Source organism: Bactrocera neohumeralis, chromosome 5 (assembly GCF_024586455.1).
Source record: "Bactrocera neohumeralis isolate Rockhampton chromosome 5, APGP_CSIRO_Bneo_wtdbg2-racon-allhic-juicebox.fasta_v2, whole genome shotgun sequence".
NCBI classification, from domain to species: domain Eukaryota; kingdom Metazoa; phylum Arthropoda; class Insecta; order Diptera; family Tephritidae; genus Bactrocera; species Bactrocera neohumeralis.
This window is the reverse complement of record NC_065922.1, coordinates 73767135-73786341: the sequence shown is the minus strand read 5'-3', so window position 1 is coordinate 73786341 and position 19207 is coordinate 73767135. Positions and strand designations below refer to the sequence as shown.

General features: G+C 38.7%; 2 protein-coding genes across 2 annotated transcripts in view; one reads left to right on the top strand and one right to left on the bottom strand.

The window, feature by feature from the left end:
• Positions 1-459: 459 nt before the first annotated feature.
• Positions 460-13908, bottom strand: LOC126758547 (uncharacterized). The gene is made up of 12 exons (XM_050472861.1): positions 10691-13908; positions 5780-6496; positions 4159-5718; positions 3864-4093; positions 3431-3798; positions 3117-3355; positions 2834-3024; positions 2434-2595; positions 1881-2342; positions 1680-1818; positions 893-1266; positions 460-790 (listed from the first exon to the last, which is right to left on the bottom strand). The coding sequence occupies exons 1-12, from the start codon at positions 11900-11902 to the stop codon at positions 568-570; spliced, it is 5877 nt and encodes a 1958-aa protein (XP_050328818.1). The 5' UTR covers positions 11903-13908; the 3' UTR covers positions 460-567.
• Positions 13909-14654: 746 nt separating this feature from the next.
• LOC126757966 (fasciculation and elongation protein zeta-2) overlaps positions 14655-19207 on the top strand; it is a 37114-nt gene continuing 32561 nt past the window's right edge. Inside the window, exon 1 of the mRNA XM_050471907.1 lies at positions 14655-15647. Within this exon, the coding sequence (XP_050327864.1) occupies positions 15118-15647 (530 nt within the window). The 5' untranslated portion in view covers positions 14655-15117. The remainder of the gene's footprint in view (positions 15648-19207) is intronic.

The window sequence follows — 19207 nt, the reverse complement described above, 5'->3', positions numbered from 1 at the left end:
TAAATATAACATAAAATAATACAAAAAAATTAGAGTTGCATTTAAATTTTCTATTGAAAACTTTTCTCACCAAATTAAATTATATGTATGTATATAAGAAAACTAAAAAAAATTTAAATAAAAATAAAATAAAAAAAAAAAAAAAATAAAAAAAAAAAAAATAAAAAAAATAAAAAAAAATAAAAATAAATAAAAAAATAAAAAAAAAATTTAAATAAAAATAAAAATAAAAAAGAATTAAAAAAAATAAAACTAAAAGAAACAAGTTATAAAAGAGAATTAAAAACAAAAAATTATAAACACAAATGTATGAAAAAAAATTATAAAAAAAAATATAAAAAAAAAATATAAAAAAAAAATAAAAAAAAATTAAAAAAAAATTATTAAAAAAATTATTAACAAAATATTTAAAAAAATTATTTAAATAAAATTTAAAATAAAAAAATTAATTAACAAATATATTTTTAAAAAATTAATTTATTTGCTTAACAAATAGTGCTTATATGTTCTTCCATTAATACAATAACATAAGATTAAATTAAAATTACAACTTAAAACTACAAACATTTAGGCAGCATGACCATTTCTTAAATTACTATTGCTTGCTGCCTCAGACGCCTGCTGTAGAGCGCCGAGTGAAACCGAAGTAGCAGACAACAACGCGGCATTCGTAGTCGGCGCAGCATCAGCGCCGTCGGGTTTGGCCGACGCATAACGACAAGCGGCGGTTAGACACTTGCACGAGAGATGGCGATTCTTGAATAGCCAAAAGGTGTCGCCATAATCAAAACTGTTGCGAAAAATTTTTTGAAAAAATATAAAAAAAATTAATTATTTAAATGCTATTTATTTAAAAAAAATCAATAAGAAATTTAAGAATTTCCAAACTCACCACAACTCTTCACCCGCTTGTATGTCACGACAAGCGAAAAATGCAATTTTCGGAAAACGATAATCCTGATGTTCGAAAAACACGCGCACCGACACAATATTCGGTTCGCACGAGTGATTATAGAAACGACTTACATTGCCAAAGTAATTTGCATCGATGCAATGACCATTTTCCAAGTCGAAACAATAACTGTCGTCTGTGCGGCGATCGGCTTCCGTATTGCTGAGTATTTCGCCGATATACTCGGAGACAAAAGTGCCTTTCGCCACCTGCACGAGGGTGCGTACGCCCCAACCTTTGGTGGTGTCATTGCATTCGAACACTTGTAGTGGTATGCGTATGCCATTTTGAACAACACGATTTCGACAAGAGAGCTGAAAGGGAATAAATTTATTTGATTAAATATTTTTACAAATAAAAAAATTAATAAAAAATAAATAAAAAAAAATTAATAAAAAATAAATAAAAAAAATTAATAATAAAAATAAATAAAAAATTAATTATAAAAATAAAATACAAAAACAATACAAAAAAAATAAAAAAATATAAAATTACTATGAATTAAAATATAAAGAGTTCCGAATAAAATAAAACTAAAGTTAAAATTAAAAAAAAAAAAATAATTATAAATAAAAAAATATAAATAATTTTAATTTACAATAATTAATTTATACAATTTTGAAAAATAATAAATAATCGTTCGAAAATAATCGAATAAATTCGCATTTTATTGCATAACCTTAAAATTTTAATTATAATATTTACTCCGATTCCCTCCCACACTCACCTTATTACAACCGCAGACGTCATTGCATTCGAATATGGGCACTGGATCTTCGAAATTGAAATCGGCACTCAAACGACCTTCCGCCGTGTACCAATTTTGACCCGATGCCTCGCTGCATTGGCACTGCGATGAAATGCAGCTAGAAATATCGAAAAAACATATATGCTTCATATAAAAAAATTTTTTTTTTCCACCACTCACCCATCCATGCACGAGCAGATGCGCATTTGCGCTACACGATAATCGATTGGCGTGCAATTTTGCAAAATTATCGACTTTTTGATATACTTCAGATCGGGCAGCATAATCTCATCGGACTCGTCATGCGCTGCAGCGGCCGTAGAAGCGCCCAGCAGCTCATTGCCACCATTGTGCTCAGCGCCATTCAGACTGCCACACAATTTCTGCTCATTACGCACGACTTGTATCGGACGCGCTTCACGTCCGTTCGATATGTCATCGCAAATAATGCGACTGCGCAGACCCAGCGGACGGAATGAACGCATTTGCATGTTGAAACCAACAGTGCGTGCACATTCCGAGTCCTCGTGCGGTATACAATCGTATGGTAATTCGTCGGCTTTGTTCTTGACCATCAAATCGGCGCCGTTAGCGATGAGCGCAATACAGAGGCGGGTAATGGAGTGACGGCAGGCGATGTGACTGCACAAAATAGGGTGGAGTGAAAGAGAAAAGAGAGAAAGAGACGGATAGAGTTAATTTTTGTTGGCTGAAATCCTAGCGGCATACTTACAGCGGTGTATCACCCTCCACATTTTGTACATTGCAATCGGTGCCGGCTTGCAGCAACATTGTGATCGTCTCCAAGCCATTACTATGTAAAGTGGCCCAATGTAGCACAGTGTTATTGTCATTATCGCAAATATTCGGATCGGCACCGTGATTGAGTAGTAAGCTGTGAAGAGACATATGAGAACAATAAGAGAATTGATTTAGCTTCTTCTTCTTGTAGGAGTTATAACAGTTTTTTTAAATTTTGCTTGCATAAGTCCCTTCACGATTCCGTTAGGTTGTTGTTGTAACGGTAGAAAATATACATACATTGTTGATAGTACTTGGTCGGATAAAAATCCGCGATCCTCCCGGTTACGTAGACCCGAAAATCGCAAGAAGCGTTTTCTAAAGCCACTCACCTCACAATTTCCGTGTGTCCCAACTCTGCTGCCCACACCATAGCGGTCCAGCCACCATCATCTTGTGTATTTATAAAGTCCAAAAAGTTCAATATGCTGCGGCATGAGCGATAACTATCGATAATTAATTGCGCTGCTTCGAGATTACCCAGTTTGGCGGCAATGTGTAGACAGGTTTTGCCATCTAGGCCCTAGGTGTCAAAATTTGAAGAAAATGGAGAGATAGAGATAAAAAAAAATTATTTTAAAATTTTAACATCTAAATTTTTTTTTTTTCAAATACCTTTATTGCCAAATCCGCGCCGCATTGTATGAACAAATTCAGTATATCACACTTGTCACCCAATACCGCACACATCGCCGCGGTGCGCAGCTCGCGGTCCAACATATTTATAAACTCCTTGGCATAACCCTTGCAAAGTAGCAGAAAGGCCATCGGCAAGGTGCCAGAAAGCGCCACCAAATGCAAGCAGGTGCCATTAAGGAATTCGCGCATGCGCGTCTTCACATCGAAATCAGAGGCTGCAATATGCCAAAAGACAAGAATTTATAGATTTTTTTAACTTTTTTTTTATTTTCTATATAAAAAACACGCACCGAGTATTTCAGCAACGCGCTCGAGATCGTCATTCTTCACCGCGTAGTACATGTCGCGCGTGGAGAATTCCGACATAGAGCTGCGTGTGCTGCCAGCGCCACGACGCGCATCGCGGTTGCTTGGCGCACGACCGCGCAGCACTACATTCATGACGGATTCGGGTATCAGCTGCTCGAAATTGATTTGATGTGTACGCAGCGTACGTAGCGGTACAGTGTTGCTGGGGGCGCTGCCAGCAGCAGCAAGCGACGTTGATGCGCTGACACCAGCGTTTACGCTTGCAGCGCTGTTAACAGTCACAGCATTGGAATGGCCATTTGGTTGCGCGGCGCCGCTCAAAACGGGTAGCGGCATTTTCGCAGCTTTGCTGTAACGAAAAAATAACGGTTATTTGGCATATGTATTTCGAGTGAGGTCACAATTTGTATTCACATCTTTGGCGCTCTTTGACTAGGCAAGAATACAGGCAATGTTTGGCATTTCATCGTGACGATGGAGGTACGTTCTGGCGTGTCGATGCCGCAGTGCGGACACTTCAGCACCAATGTGGGACTAGTGTAGTTGCTGGCCGTTTGCTGCGCATCTATAGGGCTGCTAAGTATGAACTTCTCGGCGCATTCGGCGTGGAAAAAGTGTTGACGCTTGCAAAGCACAAATTTCCCCTGTAAGTGGAAGCACAAAAGTTTAGTTAGTCTTTACAAAATATATTTTCCTAACCGACACGCACCTGCGTGCAAAATATGCCACAACCGGCGCAGCAATTGTGTGTACTCAGTCGCTTCTTGTGGTCCTCGCACAGCACCATATAGCTGACACGCTGACTGGGGCGCAGCAGATTGAACACTTCTCCGCTCAATTGATTACTACAGCCCACCTTCTGCTCCTCGATGTTGTCAATGGCCCAACAGTAGGCCGTGTCGGGTGTGTTGCGCGTGTAGAATTGTGTTTTCTTCTCGCAATAGCAAATTAAATTGCGTTGCTGCGCAGTTCTGGCCGGTGGTGGGGGTGATGGTATGGTTACCACAGTGCCGATTGCGTTCAACGCGCTGACCGTGGCAGCTGCCAGGCCCACTGAGCGGCTGCTGGGCGATTGTAGCTCTTGTGATGATTCATTTATCTCGATGACTTCAAGCGAGGGCGCTTTCAGTAATTTCTGTTTGCACACGCTAACATTGGCGGTTGGCTTAGTGGTCGCTGCTGCTGCCGACTTCTCAACGACGTTACGTTGACGCGCTTGCGGCTTTCGTCCCGCTTTGGCGCTTGTCGGCGAAGCGGTTGCAGCGCGAACTGGCATTGACTGCGCCGGCGCAGCGGTTGGTGTCGGTGTGCTCTCTTTAATGGCGGAGCGTTGCCGCAGCGTATGACTGCGTCGTTCCACTTGTACGCGCGTGGTTGGCACGAACTCCTCATTGTCGCTTAGGCTCTCTATATCGCTGGCCTCTTCGCTGGTATTACGGCGCAGCCCGAGTTTGCGCAAATTATTTTCCTTCTGTTTGGCTAGCTTGCGCTGCTGCTTCTTTGTTAGTTTTCGCTCCTCTGACAAACGATTTGTATGCCATTTCGCCGCTTTGATTTCACCCAAGAACTTATCTACATCTACGCGTGGACGCGCAAGCTGCGCTTGCTCCTTAGCTAACAATGCGGCGCGCGATGCTTCAATGTCGCGCAATAATTTACCACACAGTTTTTTCTTGACAGAATTTGAACCGTGGGTAGTAGCCTTTTCTTCGGCGGCTTCCGCGCGTTCAGCCTTCTCCGTCTTCACCTGCTTGTTACCCGTATGCGCTTTCTCCGCTTCTAACGCAGCGTTGGACTCGACGTTTTGACCGCCGCTGCCGCCACTATCCTCCCAGTTCTGCGCCTGCGTCAAACGCACCATATTAGTCGTTTCGAATTCATAGCGCAGCTGGCTATTTTCAAGTATTTTCGTCGTTGGCTTAATGCGTCGCTGTGATCGTTTCGGTATGATAACGTCCGCATGGTGACTGCTGCGTTTTGTTGCTGAGCCGGGCGGCGTGTGATCGCTGCCCTCGCTATTCGCGCCACTTGCGCCAGATTGTGATTTTTCTAACTGTTGCTGTTGCTGCAGCTGTTGTTGTTGCAGGTGATGTAGTTTTGACTTGCGCCCGCGTTTCTTTGGTGGCGTCCGCTCTTCTACCACTGGGATGGATGACTTACCAGCACTGCTTGGTGCTTCCGTCAAGCTTAGCGGGTCGATTAGTGTTAGTTGTGGATTTACCACACAAGTCGTGGGTTCGATTTTGATTTCTTCAAGCGGTGGACCATCCTACAAGTAACGGTACGCATGTTAACCTGTTAAGTGCAAAGCGAATTATATTCAAACTTACCAACTGTTTGCTGTTGCCGCCAGGTGTCGCACTGCTATCGTTGCGGTTACCCAGCCGCACGCTGCGCCGCATCCGCTTCCCGCCATCTCCGCTATTCGCTGCGGCGCCGGTGCCAGGACTCAACGATACGTCCTTACCACTTACAGTAGTATCTTCCTGTTCTATTTTGATGACTGGCAACGTCACTACATTTGTACTTTCCACGTCATCTGGTTGTTTGCGCTTGCGTCCAACTGTTTTGCGCTCTTGCGGCGCGGCGCTTGTTGTTGCTAATGTTTCCGCCAATGCCGCTAAATGCTGTTTATCCTCCTCTCTAGCCGGCAAGTCAACACTTTGCTCAAAGCCCTCCATTGTCACGGTGATTTTTCTGCCACGTCCACGGCCACGCTTCACCGGCTGCAGCTGTTGGATTTGTGCAGCAGCTGCCGCCGCCGCTGCCGCTGTTTCAAGTGCACCTGCTGCTATAGTAGTTGTAGCTGGTGGCGGACCGGCAGCGTCAGTTGTTGTAGTAGGAAGATTCATGTTTTGAACCGGCTCTAGCTTCGTTGTTGGCTGTGCTTCGTCAACGGTTGCTGCAATTTCCTGACTTTCCACTTTGGTCACCGTCTTTGTCGTCTCAGCAGGCAGAGAATCGGATGGATTAGTAACTTCGGACAATCGGCGCGTACGTCGTAAGCGACGAAGCGGACTAACACTGGCCGCACGCGCATTTGTAGCCTGTGATTGTGAAAATGCCAGAGTTAAAAGAATTATCTAATTGGAAAATTAGTAAGAGAACCCAAGAAGAAATAGACATATAATTCGTTATCATTGGAGAAGGCCGTGGTGTTAAATCTATCTAACCTATCTACATATATAACCCGGTCAATAAATTTTGAAGAGGCTTTAGGAAATTGTCGTTGGGGTACCCAACCATACTACGGTTTTGAAAATAACCCCAGAAGTAATAGGCACGTAACCCTTTAGCGTTTGAGGACATTAGAGAATTTTAAGTAGGCTTTTGGAAATCATTGATGCCTTGGAACCCATAGCAAGTTTATCGAGAAATGCATTATAACCTCTAGATACCTGTAAAACAAGAGATCCAAGACATTATTTTACTAACTTGACGGAATCCTATGAGACTTTAGTGAACAGCCGCCTGGCTGTCTATATATATAAATATATTCCTTGTTGTGAGCACACTTCTCGCCAAAACAAGAAGGTTTTCTTTAATTGCTGTGATCTCCACTTGGAAGACAGTGGAGTGGTGTGGTAGGCGATTTGGTATCTAGCTTTGCAGAGAAGATCCTACCTCCCACTCGGCTATACAGCTTGGAACCATCCAAATAGATGCCTACATAATACTTACCACGCGCCCTTGTCACCTCGCCGCTTTCCCACTTTACTCTGGAAGGAACGAAAAATTCTAATCTGACCCGAGATTCACGCATCCGTTTTCGATCTCTTATTATTTATATAAGCCTAAAATTCCATACTACCACAGTCCACTAGGCCTTTAATTTGTAATAAGTCCCTTAATTACTAGTAAGACCGGAAAAGAACCTTTAATAAATCTTGGTATGGAGGTATCGATGGAGTTAAGCTCTAATAATCATCTTTTTTCAGAATCACTCGTTTTCTTTATGAAGGTATTAAGTATGTTGATGGATATACGAATGACGTTACCTTTGCAGAGGTCTATTTGCGAAAACTTTCAAAAAAGTTCAAAAAGTGTACACAGAACTCTCCACTTTGAAATCTTTCATTATTGACTCAAAAATACCGCAAAGTGAGAGATGAAAGCCGCAAGCACTACAAAAATATATAACCCGTTACAAAAGCTTAGTCTAACGAAGTGCACTAAACCGATTTAGGCATCTCGCCCGAGCTTCTAGGTCCATTAGCACGTCTACTACAAAACCTGAAGCAACCATTTCCTCAACCTCACCAACCAACGCGAGCAAAACCTTTTCAAACTCGAAATTACCATAGTCCGACCTGACTCAAACACGAATTTCGGACACACCAAATAGGTATATACCACAAAAAAGAAATGAAAAAACAATAAGAGAATAAAATAAAATTCCATCCACTCAAATAAACACAAAAATGATATCATTAGTGGCGTTATGCACGTGTTTTGGAACTGAAAGCTCGCGCTGCTTTGAATCGATATGTGCATAGACACTTGTGTACGAATCGTGCTGGCAATCCCGAAAGAGGTGGCATACTCAATGTCGGGAGAGCTCGCGCTAGAATTGAAGGAAGTGCAGATGGCCGAGTGAGCTTAATGAAAACTTTCCCAAAACGGGTATATGGACCTTTACTTATCGACCTAAAATTAAGAAAACAAATCTCCAATGAGCTATTCGGCGTGGTTTTGAACAGATATTCGGGTTTGTGTAATAGTAATGGGTCTTCACGTGTCGTCCTAAAATAAAGAATAAAACCTCAAATTAGCTGTTCGGCGCGGTTTTGAACAGATTGATCCTTAAATTTGATAGATAAGTCGGACGACGTTTACACAAGGGTCTATTAGGGGATACAAATTTTATGATTAATGGCTGAATAGTATGGAACTTTGTTTATAACGAAGTGAAACTTAACAAAATTCATAAAATATTTAGCACCACATTGGCGCTAGCTTTCGGAGGGCTTTTAACTTCGGCCAAAAGCTTAAAAGTAGACCACTGTGAGCTTTTAATAGCAGAGTTGGATCTTACTTAAATACTTGAAACTTTTAAAGCTCTTCTATAAATCCAATTTCGTTTTACGTACAGGGTGCACCGAATATATATTTTCTTAAATATATGAAATTCGTTGTTATTCTAAAATTTTATTTACTCATTTACTCACACTTATCAGAAAAATTAAAATCCTATTCTGGCAAATAAATTTTGGGGCTCTATTCTTTTATTTTATTACTTTTTTATATGCTTTCTAGTCAAGAAAATTTATATCCAATCCCGTGAAATATATTTCGGGATTGTAACTATATTTCGGGACTCGATTATTTTATTTTATTATACTACATAAAACCTGTCTAGTCAGAAAAATTTAAATGCGATCCCGAAAAATAAATTTCGGGACTAAATAAATTTTCGGGATTGTGATTTTTAGCTTACAGTAACAAATCTAAGAGATAAGCATACACAAATAAATATATGTATGTGTAAATGTATACGTAGTATGAACGAATCGATTGCTAGTGGACGACGAAAACTAAACATTTGCTAGCTTTCATTTGAGTAGCAGGTAGCAGTGGCACCAAGTGAGGGAATTCCCTGAACTTCAAACAAGTGCCACATATCTAGATAATTCAATTTTTCTATATGCAAAGGATGGATTTATACTGTTATTTCTAGTAAATTTTAAATTTCTTAATAATGGATGACAAAATGATTTGCAACTAAGAGGAAAAGCTTCAGAAAGCTCAAGTACGAATATGGGAGAGGGCAAAGTGCAGATAAAACTAGGTAAAATAACGCTTTATTAACTAATAGGTGATAATTATTTGTTTATTTAAAGATATTTAATAAAACAGCCAAGCAGAAATAGTAGAAGCTAAGAGAGCTTTCGCGAGCGCCAAAATTGGAGTGGGTCTACGTACATTTGTATATTTGTATTTGCAATTTTATGCTTCTTTAATTCTCTTGAATTTCAAACATTTTTTTCTAGGGAAATAAAATTTAAAAAATTTGCGGAAAGAATCACGTAGAACAAAAGCAACAAAGAAGTTAGTAACAGCTAGTGCAGGCAAAAGCAAATATTTTTTGCAAAGGCACGAAATATATAATAGAAAAAGCTGCCGAACTAAACATAAAGTAAATATGATCGTAGTTGGCTAGATGAGTGTTGCTTTAACCGAACTACACACGTATCCATACATATGTATGTACGTAGGTGAATTTTTAGAGGGCAAACTAGAGCACGAATGGAATTGTTTGGCACCAAAGGCTAGGGAGAGTCTGTAACACATTTTATGCTTATATGGTGCACTCTCAATCAATCCGAATGATTTATTTAGGAAGCCTATTCTTTACGAACCGTTTCGTTTCGGTTACATAAAACCTTCAGCAGTAAGTAAGACTCCAATGCCGTCATCCTTAGCAATTAATGGACCTTAAGTTTTACATTGCGAAGAGATATAGAGCTCAAGGAACTAGAATTATCTGATAAATTTTTTTGGTGACAAGATTCAGTTAGTTGTCATCGAAATAATTTAACGAGAGGCCCAAGAAACGTGCTTTTTCAACGGGTTTCGAATATAAAGAGAAGGTTGCTTTCGATGAATCATGCGGGGATTCAATGTACGCAGGTCACATATTTGGTATGTCGTAGTCGATTCTAGATAGGTTGAACTTTGATATGCAATAATATTCAGTTACGCAATGGTCACTCAAGATTCGTGAGGCAACTTGAGGTCTTTGTCATTTCGATTTAATTTCTTTTTGTAGTGTAATCAGCTTTGATTTTGTAATAGATTGCCTTACTGACAAACACAGTTGCACAGGGAGATTTCGGGTAGATTACGTTCAAATCTCCTCAGTGACGAGATTGACAAAAGTAATTTTTGTATGAAGAAACTTGCCTAATCTAGTAGAATAGTGACATAATCTACTCAACAGCATAAATCTCATGATTAAGTGTCGGTCGGAACATGGTATTAGACATGGGGATGATTTCACTAAATTCTTCGGGACAAAGATCTGCAAATCATTGTTGCTAAGCCTCCCCGATGTCCCACCGTCGCTCCTTCATTGAAGTTTTGGTATTACGTTGTAATAAAATCAATTTTTTGAGTGGAAAAAAATTGTTATCGCAAAACGGATTAACATTTTGCCAACTTATTTTATTTATTTATTTCATAACTTCCTACCTAAATTTCTCCACCTAAGCCATTTTATAAACTTTTGCTTAAGTACTTACAATTTTATCAGTAGCATCGCTGTTGGCCACATCGTTATCGGCTGTTTTCACACACTCTTTCTCTGCGTCTACTCCCTGCTCTAAGCTGAGTAGTGTGCTGCTATTTATGTTGCTGGTGGTAGTGCTGGTGAGTTCCGTTTTCGGCAGTTGTGCTGCCGTCGTTAGCAGCATGTTTGATGTTGGTGTAATTGCTGTTGTTGTTATGGTATCAACAATCGGTATGTCACATGAGTCACCTCTAGATGATGTTGCAAGCAAATCCTCATCGACATCATCAATATCTTGCTTGATTGAATCCAATTCAACCATAACTAAATCTGCAGCATCCGCGCTAATGGTAGCTGCCACCAAAGAATTTTCCAAATTCTGATTTGCTGACGCGGCTGTCATATCACTTTCCAGCTGTGCATCCGCTGTGTACGGCACAACTTGTTGGCATGTACGCTTTGTGTCAGTAATGCCGTCATGAAAGCTGTCATCGGATTGACCTTGAGCGACTGTGCCAATGCTGGCATTACTGCTACTATTGTAGTTACTGCAGTTGCTATTGCTGGTGCTGGTGTTGCTGCGTCTTTTTCTGTGCGCTGCATCCGGGCCGACGCCTGCAGCAATTGAAGTTTCACTTTCATGCAAAGATACTTTATCTTCCATGCCGATTGCTTCCTCTTTACTTACAGCCGACACACACAACATGTGTTCCGCCAGCGCAGCGCCACTTGTTGTGGTCTCCGTCGGCTGTTGCAAGTCCTCATCATCCGCCAACAAAGCTTTCATTTGTTCTTCCATAAAATCGGTTGTAGATGCACGATCTTCTTGATCCTGTGCTGTCAATTTTATTTTATTTTCTGTTTTGTTCAGCTCCTCCAACTTGTTGTCACCACTGCCCTTGGCGAGTTGCTCTAGTTTTATATGTTTTGTGTTGTTATTGTTGTTGCTACTGTTGGTACTGCCGTTTTGGCTTTGTTTGCACTCCTGTTGAGTGCTGTTGGCCGACGTCGTTGACGCCTGCTGCTGCTTATGTGTTTGTGCTTTTCTGTCCTTATCTTTGCATGCGAATCGATTATTCACCATAGTGCGCCATTTCAGCGTTTTGTCTTCGGCCAAATCGTGATTGAGCAGCGAACCACCTTCAGCGGTGCTCGTAGCGCATTCAGCATCAAAAGTACTGGACATAGAGCTGAGCAGTGACTCCATACAATCGGCGGTAGTCATGTTATTAATTGGTATTAGTGGGGGAAAACAAATGTCTACACTACAATCTTAAATTGCAGTTCAATTTTTTATCTACATATATACGAAATATTTACATTTAGATGTAATATGTAACTAATTCTATTTCCAATCGGCATAAGCATTTATACGGATACATAGATACTTTTTATATTTTGTGTGGATTTGTGTAACCAAATAGCAATCACACGTTAGCAATGTAATTCAACGTGAAGTATTCTTTTTTTTCGTAATTAATCAGCACGGATTTGTTCCAAAACACAGATATTTTGAAGTCAACTTCAATAATCGAATTTCGTTTATCACTATTATTATGGACAAAATGCACAAATTGTCCAGCGTTTACACATAAAAAATTGTGTTCACAGCTGTTTACGCCCAACGCCCCCTCGTACACGTCGCCACTTCTGCTTACCCACAAGTGCTCGCTGTCTTACTTCAGGGCAGCGCGGTTGTGTTAACACAATTTTAACTACTTTACACCAAATATTTAATATAGTATTTCAAAATATTTAATATTTCCAAATATTTATATGCAATTTCATATGTGTTATATATTACTTGTTTTACGCTCAATCAATTTACATATGTATGTATATTCACAGCTCCACAAATCTCTATACTCGGCAATACACTTTTTGCTGCTCTTGAACGTAATAATGCTTTGCTTCTTAGCACTGCTGTTTTTTCTTGCATTACTTATCTACACTTTTGCTTATTCTGCTTCTTCTTTAGCTATTAGTTAAATATGTATTGCCTTTTCTGTATGTACTCACATGTTTTCTGTTTTTTTGTATAATTAAACAAATTATTTGCACTTTTCATTTCAGTTTTCGAACATTCTCAATATTTAAGTAATACAACAATTTCGCTTAACTTCATTTATGTATATAAATGTATGAATTACATATTCACGCTCGGTAGATGTTCGATTTACTTGCGCCAACGCTGCTTTCTTACTTCAGCTTCACCTCACCGCCCCGCTTACTCCTAAGACAATTCATCATCCATAGCACGTTCGCACGTCTCAATTTCATTGTAAAATTTATATTTTCTTTAACACTAAAATTCATTTCATCGCAACGCGTTTAATATCATAGTTTTAGCGTTCGATTTTCTTTAAGTCGTTTAAATTTTAAATTACAAACATTATGTTTTTTCTTTACACAAATCTTACTGAAATTCTTCAGCTGCTTTGCTCCCGTCTTGTTGGAACGAACTCTTCTGTTGGCACACTCAATGCCGTCGTATAGCCAATAGCCTCACATCAGCAACGTAGCCGACACTGACGTCGCTGCCGCAACGCTCGCTTGTCGCTTGCTTTCCATTCAATGAAGAACCGCAGCTCGCGATAGCGTTGCCGTCAGGCTGTGCTCTGCCACCATTTGACGCCCCTGTTTAATTTGTTGTTGATATTATTAAACATACGCTCTTTAATCATTCAATTTAGTTGGCCAAAGTTCTCTCGCATTCGCACGTAGCTGCTCCAAAAGTATGATTTTTGTTTACCCCCTCTCCAATAAGTTCCCAACAACAAAAACAACTCTATGTAATTAGCCCCTTGATGATTGCTTTGCTATTGTTTTTGTACCGTGTGTCGTTTGTAGGGAGTCTTCTGTCGTGTTGTTATTGCTATTAAAAGCTGCTTGTGTTGCTGCAATTAGCGGTTTCATTTGCACTCTCACATGTACCCACGCTCTTTTTGCATTTCCCTAAACTCGTTTACGCTCGCTCTTTGTTTGCGGCTGCCGTACACAGACGTTTTTCTTTTGTTACTACTTCTCAGCTGCTGCTGTTGCTGCACCCCCTTTTTAATGAACTTTGTTTGCTATTAAATTTTTACGCGTTTTTTACGAAATTTTTGTTTGCGGAATTCTGCGCGATTTTCCAATTTGATATACTCGCACTTTCAATTATTTAATTTCACTTTTCACGAGCTATTTTCATGTTTTCCTGCAGCAAATGTTTTCAGCTCTCTCGATAGTGACTTTTCCTTGCGTTTGTGCTTTCGGAACACACCCGTTTCGGGAAAACTGAAATACAGAGTTGCCCAAGCCGAAGTGCTTTGACAGCTGTGCGATAATTTAAATTAAATAATTTATTCGTTATAACTTTTGCGAAGTCTGTTTTATTCATTTATTTAATGTATTGAGATTTAAGTATTTTCATAATTAGCAGTTAATAATTTTTCTATGCATTCTGGTAACGAAAAGCGAATAGAAAACGGTATTATATAGATAATGAAAATATATATAAGGTTAGCACACAAACACGGAAACGGAAATATATGTAACTTTGGATTACTTTTTTTCAATAGCACCTATTTTCTTAAATCGCCTAAGTTTATTTCTTAATTCTTCGAAATGTTAATTATTTTACCAAGTGCCTGAACTTTTTTTAAAAAAAATATTGGTTAAAATGTATGATGTTATGTTGGAAAAATTATAATACCCAAGTCTTAAATAGATTCAGAAAATTCAATTGCAAATCTTTTAAATTTTACTAATTATTACAAAAAAATTTCACATAACAAATTTTGATAAAGATAATTATAAATATTCCTTCGCAATAATAAAAAATAAATATAGTACCTTTGACTAATTTTTTGTCATCTGAAACACCCAGTACGCCACTGCACAACACACTGTTCGCGGTGAATTATGACAACCATGGTGAGTAAATTGCATGGTATCATTTGATGTTTTCAATATTTTGTTTTTGTTGTTCTGCAGAGCTGAAAAGAAAAGGTTATAGTGATTTTGCGCTGCGTCGCGGTTCAGTGAAATTGTGAATTTTCTAAAGGAAAACCCAAGAAAAAATCCTAATAAGTGTGTAAAAAGCACTAAAAACGTGTTAAAAGGCATTGCCAAATATCGTCAAAGTGCGCGAAATTCTTTTAAAGGTTCAAAATAGGAAAATTATACATACCACCCCCAGTGAAAAGTTGTGAAAACACAGCCATACAAACACCAAGTGAAAAAGCGGAAAGCTTTTTGCAGTGTAAAAAGGCAATACAATCAAATTTAGTGCAAACAAATAAAACTAAAGCAAGCAAATATTTGTGAAGATAAACACCGAACAAAACTGCTAGGCCTTCCCTTTTTGTCTCATAAAATTATTTATTAAGCACCTTCAGTAAAAGCGTCAAGACGCCGCCAACAGCGCCAGCTTCACCCCCCGCGGAGCATACGTGCGTGATGCGTGACCTCGGCACCAAAATGGCCGAGCTGAAATTCGAGGCTCCTTTAGCTAAATTCGAGGAGACTGATGAATGGGGCGGTTGTGACTTCATTACCAATCAAAATACGATTAATGATACATTGAATTTGAATCTGAAAGATTCGTCGTTGAAGCAGGAAAACAAGATGCGCCTACTTGAAGAGGCTGTGCGTGATGCACATGTGAGCCGGAATGGCGTGCTCATGACGAACGGCACTAATGCTGATAACGCTGATGGCGGTGCAATAAGTCCCAATTGTAATTCCTTATTGGCCGCTGAATTGGGATTGGATGTTGGTTTGGCGCCCGGTGATGATGGTTGCGATAAACGTTCCACCGTTGGTGATACCGTTGATAACTTTGCTGAGACATTCGGCGGTAGTCTTGAGGATTTAGTTAATACATTTGATGAAAAAATAACCAAATGTTTCGGAAATTTCGAAGAGAATATTGAGGATTTGGCACCGGTGCAAGTTCGCAGCCAAGAGGAAATCATGAATGAATGCCAGTGAGTAAAAATTAATTTTATATTTATAACGAAAATGACAAATATTTGGTTGACTAATTGTTTCCTGTCAATTTTAATTATGCTACTTGTCAAATTTGTTTTTTACGCTTCTCTGTTGTTGTTTTATTATTCCGTTGCTTATATATTAAAAACTTTACTTTTTTTTATAAATTCATGCGGCATATTTTCCATGTATGCACTACTCTTGACACCTTTGCCAGCGCCTGCGCACTGAATATGCACTACCCACAAGCCTTAAATTAGTATTGTTTGTAAAATACGCTTGAATTTTCGTGCAAACAAAAAAACAGCACACACCCACTAATTCTCTGCTGTTCTAACGAGCCGCTAAGAATATAGTACATATATATATGTATGTATGTTTGTCATTTACCAAACACATATAAGTCTATATACAAATATACTCATATATAAAGACGATCATACATATGTATGTATGTACATATTTGTTACCGCTTTCATCGCCTGAAACTCCAATAAGTTTCTTCCATACATCCTTTATTGTTGTTGCCTTTGTCAATTCCTGATGCTCGTATGTCCTGCCAAGCGTATGGTGACCGGGGAGCATGTATGACAACAGCTAAACACTAGCATGCAAGTTATTTAGTAGTACATGGAGGTGGTGGATTTTTGTTTTACTCAGCGCTATAGTGGATCGATAGCCAAAAAGTGGGTGTAGGGTTGGTGGTGGCACGAAATGATTTTATTATGTCGCTGGTGAAAGCGCTACAGTTGGTAATATGAAATACATATGTATGTATGTATGTATTGTATATACATATGTGCATGTCTAACATTTGGGGTGGCTGACAGCTTAATATACATTTATACAAGCTGGTTTGTTTCTTACAAATATACATATGTACAAACATTTTTCTTTGCAAATTTCATGCTAAATATGCAATTTATCTGCCTTGCCAAACCTGAAACAGGTGTTATTGCTAATGGAATGTTGAAATATGATTTTAGTAAACTTGTGAATGTTATAACAAGTAAATATTGCCGTATAGATGATTATTTATCAATTTTTATTCTATAGTTCTTCATACAAACCATAACTCACAGTTGCTATGGACAACAATTCATGTTGGAGTAAACAAATTTTATGCTCTCTTAGTTTGAAAAGCCAAAAAAATGCGCTCTGTTTTTGTTTAAAGTTACCTAGCACTTTTAAAATTATTGCAATCAAATACATTGGTTGAAAAATACGAGACAACAAATACATAAGCATGATTACTTATATTTCTTCTTTATTGGCGTAGACACCGCTTACGCGATTATAGTCGAGTTAACAACAGCGCGCCAGTCGTTTCTTCTTTTCGCTACGTGGCGCCAATTGGATATTCCAAGCGAAGCCAGGTCCTTCTCCACCTGGTCCTTCCAACGGAGTGGAGGTCTTCCTCTTCCTCTGCTTCAACCGGCGTCGAATACTTTCAGAGCTGGAGTGTTTCCGTCCATTCGGACAACATGACCTAGCCGGCGTAGCCGCTGTCTTTTAATTTGCTAAACTAAGTCAATGTCGTCGTATATCTCCATAAATCTTTCGCAGAGCTTTTCTCTCGAAAACTCGCAAAGTCGACTCATCAGTTGTTGTCATCGTCCAAGCCTCTGCACCATATAGCAGTATGGGAATTATCAGTGACTTATAGAGTTTAGTTTTTCTTCGTCGAGAGAGTACTTTACTTCTCAATTGCCTACTCAGTCCGAAGTAGCACCTGTTGGCAAGAGTTATCCTGCGTTGGATTTCCAGGCTGAAATTGTTGGTGATCTTTACACTAGTTCCAAGATAGACGAAATTATCTACGACTTCAAAGTTATGACTGTCAACAGTGACACGAGAGCAAAGTCGCGAGTACGACGACTGTTTGTTTGATGACATGAGATGTTTCGTCTTGCCCACGTTCACTGCCAGACCCATTTGCTTTGCTTCCTTGTCCAGTCTGGAGAAGGCAAAACTAACGGCGCGGGTGTTGAGGCCGATGATATCAATATCATCGGCATTCGCCAGCAGCTGTACACTCTTATAAAAGATTGTACCTGCTCGATTAAGTTCTGCAGCTCGAATTATTTTCTCCAGCAGCAGATTGAAGAAGTCGCACGATAGGGAGTCGCCTTGTCTGAAACCATTACTATACTATAAATTAGTATAATACGAGATGACATTTCCGCCTTATAAACATTATTACACACAGTTGCTAGCGAGAATAGCCCTTGTGAAGCTGCACACACTCTTGCATGCACAGTGCGAATGTTGAAGTTAATTTTATTTATTGTTCACATCCCTTTAAAAACAATTCATTCTATGTATAATAGTATTCACGTGCACATAATAAATGCATTCACATTCTTCGCCATGCAAACACAAGCAAGATCAAAAAAAAATTGAGTTCAATTCAATTACGACCCATATATGTACATACTTGTACAATGGCTGTGCATGCATGCTGATAAGGAAGGCCATAATGACAGTTCAAACAAATATTTTTATGTGCACGGCTACTCTAAATTGGTTTTTCGCTTTTTTGTTGTTGTTTTTTATATTCAATAATTATTTATAAAACTCTAGAGATATGTTCAGCACTAAGTGAAAAATAGTGATTGATTGCTCCATACGTTATCGATTATTGCCGATTGTTCTGTTAACGTGGTTTTGCTACTGCAAACAACTCGTAATCTTATCACTCTGTATTGACGAAAATATTTATATAAAATTATAATATACCATATACATACATATGTATGTATATAAATTAAATATATTTGAAATATTTAAACGTAATCAGCCATTAGCTTATCATATTTATAATATTTTTATAAAAATAATATTTTCATTTAATTATAAATTATTTTTATTGCCATACATTTTTATTTAGTTACTTTTATTTGTACTGTTTGCAGCTATTTATTCTCTGTAATTCTCTGAAATACTCTGTGTCACTATAAGTCAGAGTTGCACAAGTATTCTTATCAATTAAAGCATACTTACGCGTATGCTTCAATGATTTATACAATTTGCCTATGCAACTACGTAAAGTCACAAACAATACTTGACTTCAGACGGATGTGGAGTAGTTGCGTTATTATTTGGTAATTTGACCAGAGCTTACCCCAGTTACGTTGTGCTGGTTTAACAAGGCAACTGTTATATTTATGTTGGTTAGTCGCGATACAATTGAGGAAATAACAATTTGGTTAATGTCACTGCCCTATAATCGCAGCTGGAGTGGGAAAATTTGCTTTGACTATCAAGCAAATAAATATAAAATTCGATATTTAACGTGTTTGGCACCAATATGAAGCCCGAAAGCCTACTTTAGTTCCAGATTCTAAAATTGCATCCATTTTAACATCAAAATTCTTGATCTCCAACGCATTTATCGATATTTATTGCTATTTGTGTCTTTACAACCAAGTTAAATTTCAGCATAATTCTCACTTTCCGTTCCTATTTGGTAGCTTTTTCATAGCATTTGAAGTGATTTGTAATAATTTTCTACCGCACGACGTTAAAGGCGCGCCAAACTCAGAAAAAAGGTTAA